We start from the raw sequence: 25,843 nt of genomic DNA on the forward strand, positions 1-25,843 counted from the left end.
TATCTTGTTGTTCCCTCAAATGTTCTAGCATATTTGCCAAGTGCTTAGTAATATCTTTGCCTTATATTCTATCATATCACTCTAAGTATTGAATTTTTTTTTTTTTGGCTTGCAAAATTCCCTACCACAAGTAGTCATCCTTTTCCCTATTCTGATGTATTTGGTATCATGTCTTCTGGACCCCCTATCTTCTTATTTATTGATTATTCCTTTGCTAAAAGCTTTAAACAAAAGGTATGCAAAATATGTTTGCTTATCCTTACCTATCTTTAATCTATCTTCATATTTGATTGCCAGTTTAGCTGGGTATAGAATTTCAGGTCACAGGTCAGTTGCTTTGTACTTTGGAGATACTGTTTTTCTATTTTCTTCCAGTATCTTAGTGATAGAAAATGCATTCTTGAAAAGCATTTGTATGTATTTTATTTGGCTTCTTTCCTTGGAAGATTTTACAATATTTTCTCCAATATTCAGAAATAGCACAATTATTGTGTGTGTATGTGTGTGTGTGTGTGTGTGTGTGTGTCTCATTTACTTGATGTTAACTTGATGGGCTCAATCTGGAATCATGACTCTTCATTTCTGAAAATAACTGATACATTATTTATTTGATAAATTCCTTCTGTTGGTTTGGTTCTTTTCTCTGAAATTCTTATTACTTGGATATCCTAGAATGAAATTCATCACTTTGCTCTCCATTTCCTTATATTTTTTGCATTTTTTAAACATTTCCTTTACTTTATTTTTAAACCTTTCTATTGAGTTTTTATTTTTTATATTTTTTTAATTTTCTGAAGTTCTTTTGTATTATTTTTTTAATCCTTTTGAAGAAATATATTATTGTTTTAAGAATATAATCTATTCTCTTGTTTTTTTGAGGACATGAATAATAGCTTTTGGTATATTCTTATATACTATGTTATCAATATTTTATCACTTTTTAATTTTTACTTTTACATTTAAATTCTTTTAATAATTTCTTTAAATGTACAGTTATCCTTGATTGTACATTGATATTGGGCATTCAAATCTACCTGGAAGTTACTATACATGTGTAGAGCATAGTAGAGAATTTCACTACCATTTAATTAGATGACAAATTACCTTCTCAGTTAGTAGAAATCCAGTCAGTATATTACTTTCTCTAGAACTTAATAGTTTCTCCAAATAAGAGACATTTAATTTTATACATGAATATATACAGATGAATTGTCTCACTTATAAGTAAACCTCTCTCTATGCACTATGTATTTGGGTTGCAACTTTTGTTATCCATGTCAATTTCCATTCCTTTATCTGCTTTGAATGTTTTTAAAATGCATTTGGTTCTTTTTTTCCCTGGTGCGTTAATGTACTTATATTCACTTATTTGCATTTTAGAGGTATTTCAGAGAAGAAAAGAGATGCACATGTGGCTAAATTTCACATTTAATGAAAAATCCAAGAGACTGAATTTCATTAGATAGCATTGTCTTTAACTGAATGGTTTTAAACAGGAATTCATATGATCAGTCTACCAACAGACTGATAAGTGTCCATTGGATTTAGCTACAAGAGATAATTAGTTTCTTTTGAAAGATGATTTCAATGAGGTTGTGGATACATACACCAGATACACCAGTTATGCAATGAGTGTAGGAGAGTAATTGGAGATGGCAACTACAGATACTTGTCTCTGGATATTGTCTGGACCAGTGATTATAAAACTGGTTTAGAGTATTACTCTTAACTACATAGGAAATGGTGGTGGTCTCAACCATCACAATGGCCATGGAGTAAAGAGAGAGGTTGAAGAGCAATTTAGGAGATAAGGTTAAAAGACTATGTTGATGGATTAAAAATAAGGAAGAAATAGAATTAAAAACGATATCTATGGTATAGGTTTAGGCAACTAGAAAGGGGAAGCAAGTTAGGGAAACAGAGTCACAATTGGGATGGAGTTCTGTTCTGACTGTGTTGAAATGAAAATTTTATGGTCCTTGCCCAGAAGATAGATTAAAATATCTGAGACTTAGGGAAAACATCTGGAACAAAGTTAAATACATCTTATCATGAAGCTATTAAAGAGGGAAATGAAGAGAATCAAAGAATATGAGACAAGCAAAAGGACTGGGCGAAATTCCAGAAGAACAGACCACTTAGAAGTATTAAACAAAGGCACAAAAACCCTGGGGTGAGAGTAATCAGAGGGATAAGTGGGGAATTAGTAGAGTGAGAGCAAAGAGAAGGGTTCAGGAACATAAATAAGTGATGTTAAATGTTCAAGAAAGATAAAAAGAAGTGTTAAAAGGCTGCAGGATTTTGAACAGAAAAAGATTATCAGTGAACTTAGCAAGAGCATTTCAGGGCAATGGAGGCAGCAGTCAGACCACAATGTGTTGGAAAATGAACAATGGACTAGGCAGTAAAAAGGGCAAAACTGATAAAACCTTATAGATAACAAGAAATAATTAGTTTGATACTTGCAAGACTGTCAGAGTAAAGTAGAATAAGTCTTCAGTACACTACTAATGGTTGATGCTAGTCTAAGGGAATGCTTTATAGACATATGAAAATTGATACCCAAATAAAATAATATATTTTTATTAACATTTATCATATAAATGAATTCTTAGAATATGTGATCTTTTGTGACTGAATTCTTTCACTTAGCATAATGTTTTCAAGGTTCTTCTATGTTGTGGCATTTATCAGGACTTTAGTCCTATTTACTGCTGAGCAATGTGTTACTGTATGGATATATTATATCTTATTTATCCCATCATAGTTGATGAACATTTGAGTTGTTTCTACTTCTTTGATATTATGAATAATTCTGCTAACATTCATGTACCAGTTTTTGTACGGACACATGTTTTCTTTTCTCTTGGGTATATACCTAGAAGTAGAATTTCTGGGTCATATGGTAACTTTGTGCTTAACCTTTTATAGAACTATTTTCCAAAGCAGCTGTATGATTTCACATTCAATCCACAATATTTGAGACTTCCACTTTCTCCACCTGCTGCAACACTAGTTATTATTGTCTCTTTGATTAGATACAAAATTACTTTGAGATTTAAAGATGTTAAGGTGACTATAGACACACAGCTACTACCTACAAGAGCTAGAATCTAGCCATATGTCTTGTGCTAACTCAAAACTCATGCACATTAGCACATTGCTCTATTGTGGGCCTGTGTGTTTTATTAAAACTAAAGCAATGTTTTTTAGTTATTTGAAGTTACTGAATGGGTACTTGTATCTGGTGATATTAAAAACATTAATTTTCTCACTTACTCTAGTTGTTTATAATAAAATGCTATACATGTGTATCATTTAGGTTTCATAATTCCTGAACGAATTTAAATCCCAGAAATTTCAATTTTTAGAAATGAATCTGAATTTAGTGGAAGCTGGCTATAATTTGGAATCTCATTTTGTGAAATAAACCATATTTCATATTATTTTTGCACAGAAAGATTAAAGATATTAGCTTATAACTAGGTATAGTTTATCCCGATCACCTAAATAAAAATATAAAAGTTTTAATGTTCATAGTTCTTTCAATACATTTGACAAACAGAGAACCTGGTGTCTAAATGGTCAGATCTTACTAGGTAATGAATGACAATGTATAAGCTCAGCAGCATCAGAGCGAACATAAAGTCAAAACGTCATCCAACAGAAAACAATTACATACTCTTTAAATAATAAAAAAGTAAGTTATCAATAGCCAACCCAAATCTAATCAGTTTGAGAGAGAGTTTTTAAACCTTCATTTCCAGTTGACTGTACACTAATTAAAATGGTTGGTTTTATGCTGACAATTGATTTTTTTTAATGAAATGGCCAATAGTAAATTAGTGCATTATACCAACACTCCAGAAAGCAACCTTCCATTGAATTTACTCAGACTGACTAATTACTAAATTAGATGACCATTCGAAGCTATTGAGAGCATTTCAAATACTTTCTTCTGAACCAAAAGATAACTAAATGTGCTATGGTTACTACTGCATTGCTGATGCAAAATCAAGAAGTGATTGTGTTTTGGGAATACTACTATGGTGAGCTTGGGGACATGGTATCGGTGTGTAGTGGAGATAAGGGGGAAGAAACCAAGGTGGTGGACAAGGAAAATTCCCTGAGCAAGGAAAGCTGCCAGTAGAAGTGAAAGAAGTTTACAGAATCAGCTGACACCCCATGATTGAAATTGGTAACTGACTCATCAATTATGATTGACTGGTTCTACATCACTGTTATAAGCCACTATCAATTGCAAAAAGTTTCCAAAATGTGTTTTATAGTAAGTAGTTCAATGAAAAATGCCTGGACAGTTTTCTGAATTCAGAAACTTTGAGAAACTAATATCTTTTTTAAATCCTTTATCTATTTTTTTGTATTTATAAACACTAACCTTATATCCATTAGGTTATTAGGTTTAAATCTTATTATCCATTGAGATCTGAATTAAAATCTCTATATAGTCTACTATAGCTCTAAAGTTACTCTTTATTGTATTGGTACCCGAGGAACAGAATGAGGAAAAAGAAGAGACAATCTACTACAGTCTTTTCCTACATAAATAAGAGTGTCTCTTCTCTGCTTGTGATTATAAAAATACATGTTGTATAATATCTACATATTTTGTGGTTTTAAGCAAATGGTTATGATTATTGCTCTTTCTCTCATTTAAAAATCCAATTTATTTTATATATGAAGACATCTGCTAAAGAAGTTTCAGTCTCTATAAAAATCAATATTTAAAAGAAACTGATAATATGTGTCAGAATTGTTAGGTTTGATGAAGTAAAATGTTACTTTAATGTACTGCTCTTAATAACCCTGTAATATTTACTAGTTTTGCAATAAATGAGTTTTAGAAAATTGCTGTGATATCACTTTTTATTGTTCCATATTGAAAGGAGGTGAAGTAATTTCTAAGCAGTGGATCATTATCCTTCCCAAGTAACAGTGCTCGGCAGCTTCTCTGTTTAACTGCTGACATAATTTTCTTTGAAAAATGATAGGTGTTATTTAATGTTTAAAGACAAATTGCTGCATAACTATGACTTTTTTCCTGACAACTTTGCCCTAAACAAATGTTTCAAAATGAATTGCTAGGAACAAGGAGAACAGGAAGTTTCAGAAATGAGTATGCGAGGAGAGAAAATCTGAATCAGAATATTCATACATTTCCTCCCACTAAGGAATAAAGCGTTGTTTCTAGTCTATTATCAGAAAGCGATTCAGTCTGATGCACAGCTAAGAAAGTTCATGTTAAACTTCCTTGCTTCAGAAAATTCCTCTCTGCGCTACACCATTTTTGTCACAGGTGGTTTTTCAAAGGTACAAACTGGAAAGTCAAGTCTCTGAGAACTTGTCCAGAGAAAGGTGCTAGAATCACAGATGCAGGGAGCATGGCTACCCTCTTTTTTCCCAAGGTTCCAGTTACCAATTCAGAAGGACTTGCAGAGATGATGAGGGGATTTTGAACTGAATGAGATACTCTCTGAGAATCAAGCTGATCCATAGGTCTCCACTTATATCAGATCTTTTCAACAATGTTTGTTTTTATTTTTGGCAGGACTTAAATATGGGGCCTGCCCTAAACAGTGAAGTAAAATTAAAGTTGTTTTTGCTATATTGGCCTTGACCTCCTAGAAACATAACATTTTTATAAACTATTTTCTAGTTAAAATGTCTATTATGGCCATCCTTGCAGTACCTCCAGGTGACACCAGTTTAGGCTAATATTTTTAAGGACTGCTAGCTTGATCTCTACAATTCCATGATATTCTCTACCACTGCTATGCGATCGCTGCCAAATTCCCACCTACACGCTCCACAGCCAATGAAAGTTGACTCATGTAGTTTGCTTTATGTACAAATTCCTATAACTTTCCTGGAGAAAAAAATTAGCAACATTTACCAAAATACTTTAAATTATTTATGATACTTTAAATGATTAATGATTAGATTCTTGGTTCTGATAACTAGAAATGGATCAGAAGGGAAAAGTTTTTTTTAATTTTATTTCTAAAGGATATTCCTACTAGCAGTCTTTATTATTGTAAAAAATTGATGACCTAAATATCCAACTTTAGGTGGCTGGATTAAATAAAATTATAGTCCTTCCATATGATCAAATAATATACGGGCACTAGCAACCATATGGCAGAATATTTAGCACCAAGGAAATTAATTGGTTACATGCTATTAGGTGAGTAGTTTGAGACACAAACCAAATGTACTCTCTGATCCTAATTTTGTTCTATAAAAAAATGTCAAAATATTGGTCTATCTACATGTACACTTAAGTACAGAAAATCCATAAAACCTATTTCCTGAGGCTTGTTTTGTTGTTTTATAAGCAGCAGAACACTTACTTTCTATTCTTTCTTTTTGTAGAATTTCCTAAAATGATGAAATTCAATTTCTTATAATGAATATGATTATTCTTCAGTAAGAAAAAGTTTATCTTGTGTGTCTGGATTAACTTTCTGAAATATCTAGAAGGTGCCACACATATTCAATAAATCATTTCTCCATTCATAGATATTTGCAATATACATTTTTCATGTGATTCTGCTTTTTTAGTAGGTTTTGTGTGAACTTATTCTCCAACATGAAGGAAGCCACCTCACACAACCTCACCACTTAAATACTATCTATTCACTGATGCTCCCAAGTTTATGTCTCCACCTCTGGTTGCCAATGAATTCCAGCCATTCCTTTGGGTGTTTAATAGGCATCTCGAATAAAACAGAACCATAATTACTAATCAATCCCAACAGCCCAACTCCAGATGGGCTCCACTCCCAGAATTCCTTTTTTCTGGTGAAAACCTGCTGATTGTCCTCACTCTCTCTCACCCCAATTTCCAATTCATTAACAATGTCTGATAATTCCACTTCTCAAATTTATCTAAATTTATCTACTTTTCATATTACTCCATCTTTTTATTCTAGTCCCAGTTACTCTGATCTTGTGCCTGTGTTATTTTCTTCTATTCCTGCTCTCCAGGATCCACTTTCTATAATGAAGCCAAAATTGACTTTATAAAACATATTCAATTGTCGCATTCTCTGCCTACAGCCTTTAATGGTTTCCTGTCCCACTTTCAGTAAGACCCAAACTTCCTACTATAGCCTACCAGATTTCCCCTAGTTTGGTTAATATCTGTCTCTCTTCCATTCACTCTGCTCTGGCCGCAGACCTCCGTTTGCTCTCTGAATACAATAAACCTATTCCTGACACAGGTCCTTTGCACGTATTTTTCCCTCTGCCCCAAACAGTTTTTCCTAATGTTCTTATGATTCTTTTCTACTCAATGAGTATCAACCCAAATAACCCTCTTTGAGGGGCCTCCATTAGCACACTCACAAGTGCCTTTCCCTACCTCATCTTCTTCTGTTTTCTTTATAACATTTGTCAGCTGCAGTTATTGTATTTGTCTACTTTTTCTTAGAAGATAAATTCCATGTGAGTAGAGTTGTGTCATTGTTTACCCCTCTGATCTCAGAGCCTTGTGCAGAACAAGACCCATAGTAGGAACTTGATAAGTTTCATCAAATATTTTGAATTAACTATAAAGACATTTTAAAAGTGGCCTTTTTTGAAGGAAAACTTTAAGAGTTTTGAAAACTTTGAACAAAAAAGGCATAACTTTGGGGAAAAAGCAATAAATTTTGAAAACATTGAATTACCCACATGTTCAGTGACTCTAACTGCAGAGGTTACAGGGCAGAAAATGAAGTACAGATAAATGACAAGACAAAAAGAAAATGTTTTGGGGCTGATGTGTGAAGTCAGTTTTTGCTAATAATTAGGGCTAGCTTATTTCCATCTATTCACATATAGGGGGAAAGGACAAGAGGAACATTGGCTTATCCTTAAGAGGGAAGAGATGGAATTTTCATAGCCCACTGTTTACACATACCTTAACAGCCATCACAATAAAAAACAGACTAAGTTTTATCCAAATGCAAATAAGTGACCTATAGATTAAATTCTGAAATAAATTCCTACTTTTATTTCCTCCCTTCCTCATACTACTCCAAAATTAAGAAATTTTCACTTAAAGAAGCCAATTTTCTGAACCTTTTCAGACCTGACACTGTGGTGAGCCCCTTTAACTGCCCCTTGATACTGACGGTTCGGTAGCCGTCCCTGCAGGGCACGCACATATCATCGGCATTCAGAAGTCTGGCAAAATCAAAAGTTTCTCTTTACCTCTAGGAGAGCTGGTTTAGGGAAGCGGATGTCCTAGGACATTAGAGGTAAATATTTTAGTGACACCTGTATAAAATATGACTTTCTGTTATCCTCTATAAAAATCTAAGTTTCAGTTATATCATCCTAGTAGACTTTAAAAGGTATAACTCAAAGGTAGCATTTTATTTTAGATTCTCTTATAACCCTAGAATGAAACTAAAGCATGAATAATTAGAGACCTGCACACTAATATAAAGGTGATAAAATGAGACTCAGTTTAACACAAAAGCTAAAAAAAAAAGTGGGGTTATTTCCCTCTGCCACCTTAAAAAGGATATGACTTTGAAACCCATGAAACCGGAGGGGGGCAAAGTTATGCCAAATGGGCAACACTATCAGTGAACACTCATCCTAAGAGTGCTTATAAACATTTATATTTTGAGTAACAATCTATTTCTTTGTGAATACATATTCTTATATCTGTGAGCTTTTCCCAATGTAACAGCTTCATTCTTATTACCTCTAACATGGTTTCCATCTGTTTGTATCATGGATACATTCCATAAAAACAGTTTCAATACATACCCAGTTGGCATATGTATTTATGTACTCCCAAACAATATGCATGCGCCGTTTCACTGTTATATATTTTATACACCTCAGTACAGCCAAAAAAAAAGAACAGAACATGGTAGAATAAATAGACACCAAATCCCCCTTTTTCTTCCTGCCCTCTCGTGGATCAGCTTGTGCATTCCCTGAGAAATGTTGACTCTATGTTGGAAACCACTGAGATTTTGCTGTGTCTCAGTAAAAGGAACTGGTTAATATTAAAGCTCTTTTGATTCTGTGATCAATGACACTGGAGTTTGAATACTCTGTATCTACATACCGTATCACAGTGCATGACTCTTGAGGTGCCACCTAGACCGAGACATTTGTTTCCCCAGCGTCAGGTAATCTTGGCTGGCGGTGACTCAGCTGAGTTAACACGCCCCCACCTCCACCCCTGCAGCCGGCATCCAGTGACTATCAGTGGGGAGGAATAGAGACCCACATCCTTGTCTCAATTCAGGACAACTTGAAAGGGCCGCCCAGCTCCAGAGCTCCTACTGGCTTCGGAAGAGGCTTCAGGTACAGCTACACTACAGTCCAGCTGCTGCCTCTGAACAGTGCTATTTCCTCTAGTCCTTCACCGACTGCAAGGACCCCCCTGCCATAAATCTACTGCACACAAGTGTTTATCGCAGAGTCTCTTTCCTGAGGAAGCCCAGCAAAGACACTTACATCGGCAGATACTGATACATCCAGTTTGCTTATGACTCGAGGTCCTAATAGATTGCTTACTGAGCCCCTGGAAATTCAAGAATTAAAGTAATATCCTAAATTTTCCTAAATCCTTATTAGGCACTCACTGACTAGAGATTAATTCCACCTGCAGGTCTTCTTTGTTTTTCTTATGGGCAAGCAAGATTATTCCAAAAATTTGGCAGGAAGAGTGACTTCCCTCTTCTGAGTGCCTCAGCAACCTTCACCGATGGGCTATTATCATTGCTTCTGAGGACAATGCTGACCTCAGGCATTTGTCCCAGGCTCCTCTGACCCTTCCTTCACGTCACTTCAGCTCCTGATCTAATTCCAGGACTACTCAGTTCCAAGAAATGTCTTAGAATTGGGCCCACTAGCAGCATAAGGTACATACTTACATTACCTTGGATCTCTTTGAGGGGATTGGTTTAAGTCACTAGTAACCATGACACCACTTTTCTTATACTTTTCTCAGTGTTAACTTAGTTGTGGTTCAGCCACCCAGGATAAGAGCATTTTCCCAACACACCAGTCATGGAATAAGCAAAGTCACTAATATTGCCTCCTGGAAGGAAGGAATTTCTAGTATTCGACATAGGCCTCCATATACTATTTCTACAGCCTTTGCTCAAGATGTAGAGACTCTCATAAAAATGGAAAACCAAGGCTCCACAGAAACTCCAAAAATGGAATACCAAGGCTCCACAGAAACTTAAATTTTGCAGAACAGTTATGAGAGGCGTACCAGTGAATCTAGAATACATTGATATCAATAAAACTCTGTACTATGCTTAGATATATTTTTATGACAGAATACTGGAAATACATATTCATGACCCATATGAAATTTTGCTTAGAAAATACTGAAAATAAATGCACACATAATTTGTTGATAAAAGACCAATAACTAAAAAAAATAGTCCTTCCTATCCCAAACTCAAATAGATGCAGAATGGAGGGTGGCCTTTATAACATGTAACATAGTATCTATTTCTGATTACTAAAATAGTTTAATGAAATATTCTTTTGACAGATATTATCATGTTTCATATGCCATGTATTAAAGACATGAGTATATACTCACTTGACTAAATAACGTAATTAAAGGTAAAACAGAAATATTTCATAAGCAATCATTAGATTTTAAGATAACATATAAAAGGTGATACAGAAGATAAACACAAGAATGCAAGTTATTCATTTATGACTTAACTTTGTTGAAAATGCAGCAAAAACCTTTATAGCAAGGCTCAGAGAGTTACCTGGAAGGTCAGTGCTGCATGTTTTCATTAACGGTCGCAGCAGTTGCATGTCTGAAGCTTATTCATTAGGGATGAAGCTCACCCTGGTAGTCTCATCACTTTTTACAATGCTGAGGCTCCTGCTCGTCTTTACAGATACAGAGTGACCTCATTTAAAATACTGCTGTATATTGACTCTCTAAGAAAATACCTCAAGCAAATATTTCCAAAATTCTAGATGGAAATAGTTTATTCCAATACTCAGTTTTAGGTAGGTTTATCAGATATGATTAACAGATTTATCATTTATAATGGAAAGCAACCACTTATTATTTGCCATTGAGTATACCAATAAGAAGAAGGTTAGCACTTACCTGAATAACATGCTTCAGTTTATCAATAATCTGATTTATCATAGGATCCATTCCTTTGACTTTGACTTCAGGATTTCCAGTTTGGGCTTTGATTCCATTTCCAACCACATGCTGGGTATAGCTAACAAAGTGAAAAGTGAAAAATATATGACTTAGTGACCAGGTCAGAGTATTATTTGCCACAACTATTTGAACAGACTTGAGTTCTGAATTTCTCTCCTTTAGGAGTATTTACAATGTATTCTTGGAACAGAAGCTGGCATGACTGAATGCTTTTCCTGATAAAATATTTAGTTTGCAAATATAAACTATTCCAATGCTTTTCTCTAAAAAGGTGCAACCAAAAATTGTGTTTTTAATACTACTTACCAATATATTAGAAAAGATTGCTATCCATTTCCCTTTGCTCCCAGTCTTGTTGTATTACACATATGTTGAATCCATATTATCTGGGCCAATTTACTTCATTTTATACAGTATATAGATAAGTCTCAATATTTTTACATATCAGACAATAAAAGAATATATATATTTATATATATGTAAATACATTTTAAATTGCACAAGTCAAAATCATAAACATTATAAATAAATAAAGCTGACAAAATCTTTTGCAAATAGAGGAATCATAATCAGCTCTCAACAAGGTTCACCTAAACAAAGATCTATAAATCATGTTGCATGTAATATGATGATTTCACAGGTGGTTAAAGTCATTGCAAATCACCTGTTTCCCCAAATGACAATCATGTAATGTCAATGTAGTAGTCATACACTTACAGACTCATCAGTCACAAAGATGCATTAGGAGTTTCCTCCTACATTCAAGTCCTATACTGGATGCCTGGCATAATTAGGAGATATAAGATATAAGACTCAATTCCTGTCCTCACGATGTTCACTATCTACCTGGGAGTGTATGTGTCAATTAACCTGTCCATTCATGTATTCAAATTACATTTTACCATATTTTAAAAGTTCTTAGAAGATTCCAACAATGTAACCACCCTTACTTTCTTGACAGTGCAGTGTAGCATAAAGAAGAGTGAACAATTGAAAAACTACACTCGGAATGAAGAACATGTTCAGGATGCTATGGGTGTAGCTGGGACAGTATATGCAGAGTGAGAGTGTAAGTACTAAACACTGAGTATACGGAGAAGTCTGTTTGGACTAAGATGACTGGGGGTAAAGAAGTTAAAGCTTGAGGTAACCCTTGAAGAATGAAGGTAAGAACAGGTCCTAGACTCCAAGACAAAGGATGACATCCCACAGAGGAAAGGGTGAATGCATGTGAACAGCACACACAGAGTAAAATAACTAGGCTTCTGTTTACCCAGGGAGAATAGAAATAGGGGAAAGGCGGCCATGCCCTGAGACTCCACCCTGTTTAAGACTCTTCTGAGCAATCTGTTTGCTTACATTAAAGTATCATAATAAAGTGGCCTCAGAGACATTTCAGCAAGAATTTTTACATTATTTTTTATATAGGTTTTCTTTCTTCTATTTTAACAGAGTATCACAACTATCCACAGGCACCCTCTGAATTTTCTACAGTCGAGCTTTTGAAAGATAAAAGGAGGTTCCACTGTTGAGAATATGGCCATACAAAAGGTGTTTCAGGGAATATCCAGTTCTTGCTAAGATTACACACACTCAATGACCAATGCTAAAGAGCAGATCAAACAATTCCTAATTAAGCCCTTTCAAGAATAATAAATGATGGAACTCATTGATACTGATAATATCAACTGAACATAACAGTAATAATGATATTGATAAATATTTTTATTTTTAATACAACCTTGCACCCACTTCTCAGGCAGAATTGAGAGGTTTAGACTTAGGTATTCCAGTGTACATTAAGAACTTGACAATGCAAACCAATAACAAATAGTAGAAGGAAAACAATTATACATAAGTTATTCATGTGTAGTAATATTCCTTTTTTTTTTGAGAGGGCATCTCTCATATTTATTGATCAAATGGTTGTTAACAACAATAAAATTCTGTATAGGGGACTCAATGCACAGTCATTAATCAACCCCAAGCCTATATCTCAACAGTCTACAATCTTCTGAAGCATAACAAACAAGTTCTTACATGGTGAACAAGGTCTTACATAGTGAATAAGTTCTTACATGGTGAACAGTGCAAGGGCAGTCATCACAGAAACTTTCGGTTTTGATCATGCATCATGAACTATAAACAGTCAAGTCAGATATGATTATTCGTTTGATTTTTATACTTGATTTATATGTGAATTCTCCCTTATTATTATTTTTTAATAAAATGCTGAAGTGCTAGATAAAGATAAAGGTAGAAAACATAGTTTAGTGCTGTAAGAGGGCAAATGTAGATGATCAGGTGTGTGCCTGTAGACTAAGTATTAATCCAAGCTAGACAAGGGCAATAATACATCCACGGATGCAGAAGATTTCTCTCAAAACAGGGGGGGTGAGGTTCTGAGCCTCACCTCTGTTGGTCCCCAGTTTCTCACCTGATGGCCCCCCTGCTACTGTGCCTGTCTTAGGTTGTTCCTCCCTTGAGGAATCTTACCCGTCTCTGGCTAACCAGTCATCTTCCGGGGCCATACAGGGAAATGTAAAGTTAGTAAGTGAGAGAGAAGCAATATTCTTCGAAAAGGTTAGCTTTTTACTTCTTTGCAGATTTATGCCCTGCGGCTTCTATGCCCAGCTGTAGTAATATTCTTTAGTTAGGAAGACTCAAGCAAACTGTAAATACTAAACTTCTCTTAACTCCTCTGTGAGCAGTTTTATTTTTCTTCCAAATATTTCGAGCAGATTGCACATGTGGCTCCTTTATTAATGTGTTGAATTATTAATAATGATGATGAATAAATAAATGGATCAAGGCATATCTATAATTAAGGCATGGTTTTAATTACTTTCTTTGGAGTCTGACAATTCATTTTCATGATAATCACTTGTTGTGGCCATGAGAATGGACCTTGTAGACCTCAAAGAACAGGAAGCTTACTTGACTAAGGGTCGCTGCTGCTTCTGTCTGAAACCTATTTCTGCATCTGCCCCCAGCCAACGGCTGAGCCCCAGGACACTAACGCAGGTCCATCACTTGAAGACATGGGCCAGTTTTCCTCTGATGGCCAAGTTTGACTCAGGATTCCCTGAATCCCCTTCTAGCCAACCCCTCTTTGGGCTGCACTTCTGCTAGGACACTTCCTTCCAACTTTGCTTTCTTCTCTCCTTCAGTCTGGGTCACTCTTGCTTCATAACCAACAGCTATTCCAGCCTTCCTCCTTTGCCTCCCCATTTTCTCTCTTAGGCATTTCCCTTAATAAAATCCTGCTGTATTAAATCCCTTTTTTTCTATCAGCTTCTTGAAGAATCCAAACTAACAGTCATTCCCATTCTACAAATCAGGGATCTAATATCTGAACAGGTTCAGCAACCTTCCCAAGGCAACACTGTTAAGTGTGCAGCAAGGATCTGAGCCCAGAGAACAGGTGGTTCAAAGCACAATCACTCAGTAATTATTCATGAAAACTGTGAAACCAACTAATAAATTAGAGAGACAGTATCTTGGTGCACAGGGGGGTGATTTTCTTTGTATTTTGCTATGACTATAGCATCTTCAAAAGTTTCACTGCTTATAATTAGGAAACGATACCATTTTCACAAAATCTCCTGAATGAACAGTCGTATGTTACCAAGTAAAGAGTAAAATAATAGCTGCCAGGAAATAAACTAATGACAGCTACTTCCCCATAGGATTTTCCTACATTTATCTATGAACACAGACATAATAGGAGCAATGGAACCTGAGACTCATCTCTTAATTTTAAATAGACTGTTAGTTGATTTATTTACAGACTATGAAACTTTCTTTAAAGATGCAGGAATATTGTTTCACATTAATCTGGAGAATTGCTCATTTTTTGTTCTAAATTATCACAGTTAATAATGCAGATAAAATTTACCAAAATGACAGTTGATTAGGAATCTTATTCCAAGCTAGCATATTACTGAATATATTCTTATCACAACGTAAGAGTGGTACATACACTAGAATGGTTTAAATGAAAAAGACATAGCACCACATGTTGGGGATATGGAGTAGTTAGAGTTCTTTCTCTTTGTAGATAGGACTGTAAAATGATATAAACCACTATTTAAAATGTACTTCAAAGCTGAACTTATCCTACTCACCCAAAGGTATTTACTAAACAATGTTTACCAAAAGACAGCCATAGGAATAGAAGTACTATTCAAAATAGCCCCAAACTGGACACAACCCAGATGTCCATAAACATTAGCATAGACTAAAATAACGGTAGTATACTTATACAGTGACATAGTATGTAGCAATAAGAATCAATGAGTTACAACTACAATTAAAATTTTATAAATACTGAATAAAAGAAGCAAGACATGGAACACAGTTTATGACTCCAATTATAAAATGTTTAAAAAGTAATTGATGACCCAAACCACTATAAATACTACTTTAGGAGATAGTGTCCAGAAGGCTGAAGGGAGATTTTGGGGTTCTAGCAATATGTTTGTTGATTTGGGTATTGGTTACACAAGAGTGCCTAAATTGGGTTAAAAAAAAAAGGTTGACGTGTACAGTTAAGATTTGGATCCTTTACTGTAAGGATGTATTTTCAACATAAATAAAACATTTAAATAAAAAACTTTTGTGCTCTTTTAAAAATATGTATACAACTGATAGATTTGCATTAAACCATGTATAAATAAAAGATCCATGTAGGTATCAATATAAGCTAAATGGTTTTGTCATCACTAAGTGAGTAATTTAGGATCCTTGTTTGATATAAAAACTTACTCCCTGCAGACTTTAATTTGCATGCAAAAAGTATGGTTTCCAAATCAAACAAAAATTTTTCTAACAAAGACTTTTTATTTGAGTTTTTTTTCTCATTATGGAATTTTAACAAATCATTAATCACTCTTTTTCCTCCTAAATGTACAAATAATGGATAAAACATTACAAGGATCCCTACAGAGGTTTCTTGACTTGAAAAATTGCTCACATTTCAATAAGAACAAAACAGAAAATAGAGAGAGGAAAATTTTTTGTTAGAGAAATAATAGACCCACCATCTGTACTTATTTCTTCTGAGCAGGGCTGGTAATGGATGACAGAAGTTTAATAGGTAAGAATACTCATTCCCCAAGTATGACTCATTTTTCATTAACATAGAAAAAAGGCAAGCACTGATATATTTACATTCTAAAAAAAAGTGTTTTAAAATAATGATTAACAAGATTCCAGTTCTCTTCATGTTCAAGATATGAAATATTAAAAATAAGTGTTAATAAATCAATACACAATATGTCATTAGGAAATATTTCTCCTGACTTTACCAACATTTCCTATTTGAAACTCATGCCATGCCATATTGGCTGATACTGATTTCACTGTTTAGAATGTAATAGTATGTTTAAGATTCATACCAAAACTATGGTATTTTGATGGGTCTTTATACAATATCGAGTGGAAAAATATTGGACTCTGACCCTGGAATTAATTTACAAATAATTTAAACTGGTCTGTCTTAGAAGTCTTTGGTAACTTCACTGTAACAGGATTTAAGAACAGAATTGATAAAAGAATGATTGGGAAGTACACTGTATGTGTTTCTCAGTTAACCTCTTCTTCAAGAACAAATTTTCCCTTCAAACCACTTCTGAGACTCCCTTCCTAGTTCTGGTAACATATGTGAAAGTGAGTACTAGAGATTTTTTTAAAATAAATTTTCCTCAAATACTTGGGCGACACTGGCTGCCACGGCTGAGTGTGGCTTCGTGTACATGCAGTTTCCAGTTAGCACTTTTCCTCTACCTCGAAGGTATTAATCTTTGACATCTCAGAACAGAAGGAAGTCATATGATTGATTTTATGTGCCAGGTTTATGGGAATAACCTTTCATAGTAGGTAAGAAGCTTATAGGGGATTTAGAAAATGGAGACATCTGTAGAATCCATTTAAAATGATTAAACCTTTTGTGATTGCTCTATCTCACTTCAATTGTTGAGCCATAGACTATTTCTAAATTAATCTCTACCATTTATTTGGCCTTACAATTATAGATAAATAATGCCTAAATTTGAGATCTGTGTATCTGAACTTAACTCCTGGTCAAAATAAGTAGAATTAATATCGACCTTTTATGGTCTTTATTATTACTTATCCATAACTAATTTCCTGCTGAGTTAATCACATTTCTCGATATCTTATGGACAATGCTCATTAACATTTTAATAAGGTAATGCCATGCCTTGTATAGCAACTAACAGGGAATGTTTAGCAGATCACTACAATAAATCAAATAAGAACATGTTTAGAAAGGTGGAAAAGAAGAATTCATTACAGAATGGCTACTAATCAATCTTCACCCTAACTCTTCAACTGGCAAAAAACATGTATTTGTGCTTGTCTGTTTAGTCAGGTGAATCACAGGTAACCTGTTTCATGGCTTTTTATAAGATCAGCACCTGTGTGAACCTGAAAAATGATACTTCCACAGGAAAAAACTAGTGATTGTACATGCAAATCAGTAGTCTTTTGGAAACTGTCATTCCAATGTTGACTACCTAATAAAAAATATATGAAAAGTGAACTTTCTCCTATGTAAAAAACTCATAATTTCCTTAGCCTTCTCCTAACCCTCTCCCCAATCTTACCAAAAAATGATAAATCCCTTAATTAGAGTGAAAGCTCTGATATTACAATTTAAAATTTTTAAATTAAAAGGTCAAAGCAAGTAATAGTAAACCTTGGGTTTATTTTATAATAATCCTCACTTTATTCAAAGTAATTGCCAAATTTAAAATGATCAGTTCTAAAAACAATTAATTTCTCATACTGTTACATTAGTTATGAAATATAATACTAACTTCCACTTTCAAGCACGGTTTTATTTCAAAATAAAACTTTCAATAGGATATAGGCTTTTATGAATTTATAGTTGATAATCACCATTTTGTACTGATTTTCTGTCCCACTTCACTGTTTGATATTAACATGCAAAAGCAAAATGTTATTTAGAGGATAGCTATTTATCTGAATACTAATAAATTAAATATTTTGAGCCAAAAATTGAATCAAAATGATTCAGGATATAAATTTCATTTAACCAACTTTTATTACAACATTACTAAATCCTAAAAGTTTCCATAATCTTATACAGCTTTTTTGTATTTTTTCAAATGTAATTGACACTCACATTAATTCAATTTCAGATATAAAACTACCAAGTACATCATAAATACTTTAAAATCAGTTGCAAGATACAATAATTCTAAGATTACCAACATACTATCCAAATGAAACACCTCAGTACTTCCTGCTTATATATAACAGAATAAAATCAGAGAGAAAGAACCTCTGAATTTCAACGTGCTAGTTAACTATTGCTACCATATTCGACCACTACATGAGTATTGTAAAAAAAATTGGAAGCTGCCTGAATGAAAAATTTTTCCTTGAACTTCAATTAATCAATAGATTTTTACATATAAACCTCTGATCTTGAAGTCATATTCTATTTTCCTCTAGGGAAATTTTATTTATTATAAAGTAAAATACTTTACAAACACAACTCTTATAGTTTTTTTTCCATTTATTTTTCCATTATAACTCAGTTGGCCTACATGAAAATATTTCAATCACCTTTGGAAATTTTCAGTACACAGTATGTAACATTTACTATATTTTCAATGACTTTTATTTTATTAGAAAAAGTAAACAATGCTACTGATAATGTCCAATGCTATGAGTTCATACAAACAGGAAATATACCTTAAAACATGGTATGTTCTCTTCTAAAGCAGTGGTCCAACCACCGGCTCTGAATGTAAAAGTTTCCTGAAAGCTTTGAAGGGCAAGTTTATTATGAAGGTGTTGACAGCTTATGCTTTGGGGACCCATGTAGGCACACAAAATAAATTTTAATCACACTTAATGCTAATGTGGCAGCTAGATTGTGACAATATACAAATGTGACTAATTTCATGAAATTAGCTATGCTCAGTAAGCTATGTCTGGTTGTTTAAATTTATATAAATGCCTCAAGAAATATTTAAGGTCTTCTCTTTTCTATTTCTAATTTTTCATTGATGCTTAAGAGAGAAAGGATATTTTAAAGGATAAATGAGATCTCATTTATCTTTGTTTTTGAATAATCATTTCTTTTGTTTTATCATCATAAGACTATGAGGGGGGTCCTTAGCAAATTGCTGAATCTAGCATTCTGCTTTCAAGAAAACACCTATACCTCTTGACATTCATCTTTTGGACTATAATAACCTAAAAGATTTTTTTGTCTGTCTTTGGTGACAGTAAGATAAATTTAAAGCTGGAAAGGAGCTTAGAGGTCATCTAGCCCAACCCAAGCATCTTTTAAAACAAATGAACAAGCATGTTTATTTTATCATTTGTACTTATTTACGTATATGTCCAGAAAAGCCTTTGAGATAGTTTATAATAAAAGGCACAACACTATCAAACAAGGATAAAATGATAGAATGACCAAGGGAAGGAGATGACAATTATGTAAAGAGATCTAGGAAGGAGATGCTACACTTCAGCCTAAATCGTAGCCCTAAGCCTCATGTTGGTGAAGGCCAAAAGGAAAACCAAAATTCAAATCGGTCTCGCTAGTTAAGAAAAGTAGTATCTGCAAATGTCAGCAACTGGGTTTTTTTTGGTATCTCTAAACTCTCAAGAAGAGTGCATGAGTCTTTAAGTAACAGACAAAGAGCAATACAACAAAAATGATCCTTAACAGCAATGTCAAAGCTTTCAAAGATGTAAGTACACTTGACCATTTTTTTACATGAATCTTTGTTAAAAGCTGCCTGTGTGATGTTCAGTGATAGTTCTGAGTGGACATTTCTGCTGGGACTTGGTTACTTGACTTGGTGAAACATGTAGCCTTGGAAAACTTAGAAGCACAGATGATTGAATTTCCCAGAATTCATTTTTGTTTTTAATTGGTATTTTATTTCACCATTCACAGAGGATATATTCTCTGGGTAATGTACTGAATTACTGTAGACAAAGAACCTACACAGAAGAAAAGAGGCCAAAGTGCCTTGAGATAAATTACAAAGCAGAGGTCCAGTCTGAAGCACTGTGCAGCCTCTACTACCCTACACAGCATACCCAGCAAACAAGAACACAAATGAGAGATGTACTAACAAACACCAGTGGGGGTGGGGCGGACAATCATAATGGTAAGACAACATGAAATTTTAACTCATAAAGACAGTTAATTATATATTTTCTAACAGGTTTATTAATCTTACATTTATTGGAATCATTGTCTGTTTTCTTCCCTCACTTTGTAAATTTGTAGCTTATTTTTTATAAAGGAAATTATTTGACAGATGTAATTTTCAAGGTTTGAATCACTCACATCATCAATGCTCTATGAATTGGGTGGTCTTGATATGAGGTCCATACATTTTTTGGACTCTACAGGAAGTCAAAAGACTCTGCATTTTGAAGCCTATTATTATTATGAACACTTCTTCACTAGCCATTATTTTAAGCATGATCAAATAAGTTAGTTACAATATTAATGAAAACCAGGAATAATAACATAATAAAAACTACATGGTAAAAATATTTATAGAGATAAATAGGTAGATAGATACAGATACTGCTATATCTATATTTACATGTTTACTTTCATTTTCAATGGTTAAAAAAATAGAGACCCTAGGCCCATGAAAGAGATTTGAAGTTTTAAAAAATTTGTAACTTTTCTTGATGAAAATAACCCTACAGTAATTAGTATTTAGAAAAAAATTAGAATTTGAGCACATCAGTTTTAATATCCAGCTTGAATCTTCTCTTCAATTCAAACTTAAAGTTATATCCAGAATTCCATTTTGTAGTTTATTGAATCTCAAAATAAAAATTGATAGTGTTCAAATCATAATTATTATGAAGAGGGTGGAGGAGGTGGGGACATAGCTAAGCTTTCTGTCCATGCCTCATCTTAACTAGACCATAGCCAAATTCCTACTATCCAACAGTCCTGAGAAAACAATCCCTTGTGTAACAGAATTTAATTTGTGTCCTCTTGTGTATAGGAGAAAATTGTCTCTCCAGCTTTTTCTTGGCAAACCCGGTTGTGTTGTGCAGAAAACAGTTGGCGTCAGTTCCAGAGACTGAACTATTTGTGCCTGGGGACTTTTAGGTCCCTAATAGTTGTGATTTTCCTAGGAACACACTTGGCTCACTCAGTATATGAAAAATATGCATACCCAGAATGCAGGGTATTTCTGGTAGCCTCCAAAGTCCAAAGAGAATGGGTTTTTGGTCCAGATGACCTAGGGATTTCACACCTAGGGAACTGAGGTAATTTGGCCATCTGTCTGTTATTCTCCATGCTTTCCTTCTACCTATCTTTTCAACCCCTTGCATGACTTGCAGGTCCTTCAGGGTTTACACGCCTTGTTCTCCTGACTGGAAAGCTTTATTTATCCTTTTAGATCCTTTCCTCAGTCAGCTGCTCTAAATTTCTTTGTTAATATAAAAAATATATTTAATTGAGGTACATATCAGAAATGTACAAATCTTAGTGTAAAGTTTGATGAATTTTGATATGCATATACATACACTCATGTAATCATCACTTTGATCAAGAAACCAAACATTTCCACTAATTTGTTTATTAGCTGCACAGAACTTAAAAAAAAATGGCAGGTATGATTAAATTAAGGATTTTGAGATTGCCTGGATTATCTGGGTGGGCCCTAAATGATCTGTATCTCTTTAAGTGGCAGGTGGGGAGATTTCAGGAAAAGGAGAGGGCGGGGTTTGGAGTGCTGCTGCCCCAAGCCCAGGAATGTGGGAAGCTGGAAAAGGCAAGGCACGGATTCTCCTCTAGAGCCCTTAGAGGGACATTGGCCTTACTGACAATTTGATTTTGGCCCAGTGATACTGATTTCAGATGTGTGACCTCTAGAATTGTTAGAGAGTACATTTCTGTGGGTTTAAGTCTCTTAGTGGTAATTTGTTACAGCAGCCACAGGAAACTCATACAGCTGCCAACTAGAGTGTTCCTCCTAGGTTATTTGCTCTTTTTCCAACTTTTGCTTTAAGATACAGTTTGTTTTCTGGGATGCATGTTTCATTATTGCAATTAAGTAAGTAATTGTTCGATGATTTGTCAAATGCCTGTTAACTCCCTCCCAGACTGTAAATTCAGAACTAATAAATATATGAGTTCATTCTTTAAAAAAAATAATCCATAGAAAAGTATGACAAATGTAATTAAAACAAAAACTGAGAAAATGTAAAGTAGAAAAACAATTATAGGAAATGCAGAAATTGTTTTAAACACAGAGAATATTACTCTAGAAAATTTACGTTTCATTAAGGTAACATTACTGGGTAAGTGAACCTAAAATTAACTTTAAAAAAGGTAAACAGGTTATATAAGCCAATTGTTTTCAAGAAACTGAAAACATTATTCAAAATGAAATCTCTATTAAAGTTGCCATAACCAGACAGTTTTATTAGTATCTTTTAAAAAAATATCTTGAAAATGGAGCCCAAGTTATAAAATATGTATGGGAGCATAGGAAAAAGTAGCTTCCATTCTAGTTAATTTCACAAAACAAATATAACTCTTCTACTGACTCTTGAAAAACTTAAAACAGAAAAATATATTTAAACAGTATCTTTCATGAACATAGTTAAAATATTCTGCACTAAAGTATAAGCAAACTGGATTCTATACTCACTAAGAAATCGTCCTTTCCCATGATTTGGGATTTAAACTCAGGCATACAAAGATGGTTTAATACTAAGAAATGCATATGAATATAAAGCAATACAACAATAAACCTTTATATTGCACATTTGCTCAATAAGTTTTATACATGTAAATAGGAACATTGAATGAAGTAGTTTTATTTCCTTACCATGATTAAAATAACTATTTTAAGCCAACAGGCACTTTTATTATTATTTGGTTTTAGCCAAAGCCATAAGACAGAAAAACAAATGAAAAGTATGTATATTCGAAAGGAGAGAATAAATGATCAGTAATAATTTTAATAAGTAATCATCTAATTATGATAACTGTGTGATCGCATGTGCCATATTGAAAACACTAAGGAAGTCTGTCCAACTCTACCCAAAAGACAAAACTGTTTCTTTGTATGAGGCACTATGATTGTATAGAAAAACATCAGAGAGTTCATCACAAAAACTGAATCTGAGTCCTATTTTGGCCCTTTAATTCACAGTGTGGATTTGGTTACACATTAATTTTTTCTAATCTCAATTACCTTATGTCCAAAATATCAGCTATGCATTCTAATTTTCAGGGTGCCTGTGCACACAAAGTAAAACCAATGTAAATTGCCAATAATAAGCCATTTTAACAACTAGTTACTATTATTTTGATCTAAAGAAGGAATACAAAAGTATTCATTTTGGAGGCTTCATTTTTCTCCAATCATAGTTATAAAGGAGGTATACAGAACCAAAGAAAGAAACATTTAAGATACTACTTTTGAAATGAAAAGATAAGTTTCTCCTTATAAGAACATTGCTTGGAGATAGCTCATATTATTACATGACCTGCTTAAAAATAATACCAAATCTCAAGTAATTAACTAGTCAATTGTTTGCACTAATGTCAATTGCCTGCTTTTGATTATGTACTGAAGTTATATAAAAGTCATCAGTGGGTGGAGCTGGATATTGGGTACATGGGACTTTTCTGCATTTTGCTTGTGATGTAGGGGCCAAAGGCAACCCGCCCCCAAACGCACCACAGTAGATGACTGAATTAAAGTGACTGGAGAAACAACAGGTACAAAAGGGCTACTCCTCAGTCCCGTGCTGAAACCAGGAAATAAATCTCCCAGATGAATGGTGCCCTTCCTGTACCTGAAGCACAGAAGGCATCCTTAATCACTAGAGAGTGATTTCAGAGTAGAGAAGAGTGGAGAAGGAGGTGTAAATTAATCTAGTTATTTTTTTTTACTAATTTACTAACCCAGCCCAAATGCTGTTTAGAATTCCTTACTAACACAAGCTCCCAAACATACGTTTTCTTTGTCCTATCAGTTCCTCACAGCTTTGTTGTCTCTGTCTCAAATGTATGAAAGGTGTCTACCTTGGTCGTTTCTTTGAGTCTCAATTTCATTCTTGGGTCTCTGAGCACATGTAATAAAACATTTTTTCTCCTTTTAATCTTTCTCATGTCAATTTGATCCTTACACCAGCTAGGACATGATTCAAGAAGAAAAACAGTTATAAGACATATTAAAGAATAATGTGTTAGAAATAGTGAGTTTAATCCTTTAAAATGGAAGAATGGTGAACAAACAAATCTTATCCAAGGAACAGTTTTTAAACATGAGTAAATGAAATACAAATTTATTACAGAAACAAAAAATCTTTTTAAGCAACAGCAACGCCTGTAATTATAAATCAACTGCATCTAAACTTTTCCAAAATCTCAGTTCTCTTTAAAAATAAGGTATCCTCTTTAACGTACCTACTTAGTGGTACCGGAAAGCATTAATTACCATGATAAAGCATGTTATTGTGTGCTGAGGGTAGCTGCAAAAACAAAGGTTTCTATTCTTGGAAAATGCAAACCAAGGAAAGAGATGAAATTGTCAAAGCTAATTAGAATCAAATAGGAGAGCAAAGATTCCAAACAAGAGACTGAATATTTCTACTTGAGGCTGAGAAAAGGGCATCCAATAAAGGACAGATGATTCATTACTCAGGAGACCAAACCTTAGAGACACAAGTCTGACATTTCCTATTTCCTTTAAAACAACATAACAAATCTCCTGGAAGCCATAGCAACATCCCTGGAGATTCAAGATTACCTGATAATTTCAGAACTGATGTTTGACATAACACTGACATGTTGAATATTTTCCTTTAGCCACAGGAGATCTCCAGCTCCAGAAATCGTAAGTCAAAAAGCATACACTCAGTTCACTCTTTGTTATTGAGTGGTTTGTTTTTGCTAGATAATTTATGGAAAATTAGCACAAAATGACAGCTACGATATGGTGTCAGAATACCAAGCAGATGAGAAACTTGAATATTATTACCGACACAAGATAAGAAAGGCAGATGGCAAATAAAGGTTATATGAAAGAATCAACCTAAGTTTCTATGTAATGTCAACTGAAATGCGCTTCAACAGAAGTCTAGGCAGACAGTTCGGTTGCCTTTTTTCTTGACTAAACTGTACTTTGAAATTCTTCATGGCTGAAGATATAAACCATTACCAAAGTCCTAACAAATGTTCTTCACTTTTGACTCAATAATCTAAATTTTACCATGGTAAGTAAATCAATAGAAGAATAGTCAACATACAAGAATAAAGGAATTCATCATAGCATTATTTTGGTGGGAAAAATTAGACACAATACAAGGATACCTAAGTGAATTATGGTGAATTTATCCTTGGGAATCATATACAAACATTAAAAATTGTTTACAAAAAATTGACATGGGGAAATTCTGGCTATACTATGTTAGGTGACAAAAGCAATATTAAAATTATTTATATAGCATTATCTCAGCCATATGAAAATATGTATAAGTTAGGCAGAAAGACAGACATGAAAGGGGTGGAGGGAGAATAAAGCCAGTAAAGCCTACTAAAAGGGACTCAAATAGTTAGCCAGATAAAACCAGAAAGCCAGAAAAGTCTCA

The 25,843-nt window shown here is 34.0% G+C and overlaps 1 protein-coding gene across 2 annotated transcripts in view; it reads right to left on the bottom strand.

Annotated features, from left to right (window-relative positions):
• Nucleotides 1–25,843, bottom strand: part of GPC5 (glypican 5) — a 1,280,510-nt gene that overhangs the window by 832,536 nt on the left and 422,131 nt on the right. For both annotated transcript variants that reach the window (XM_073212456.1, XM_037024987.2), the window contains one exon: nucleotides 11,123–11,243. In XM_073212456.1, coding sequence (XP_073068557.1) covers nucleotides 11,123–11,243 — 121 coding nt within the window. The remainder of the gene's footprint in view (nucleotides 1–11,122; nucleotides 11,244–25,843) is intronic.

The sequence above is a fragment of the Manis javanica genome, chromosome 9 (genome assembly GCF_040802235.1).
Source record: "Manis javanica isolate MJ-LG chromosome 9, MJ_LKY, whole genome shotgun sequence".
Lineage (NCBI taxonomy): Eukaryota > Metazoa > Chordata > Mammalia > Pholidota > Manidae > Manis > Manis javanica.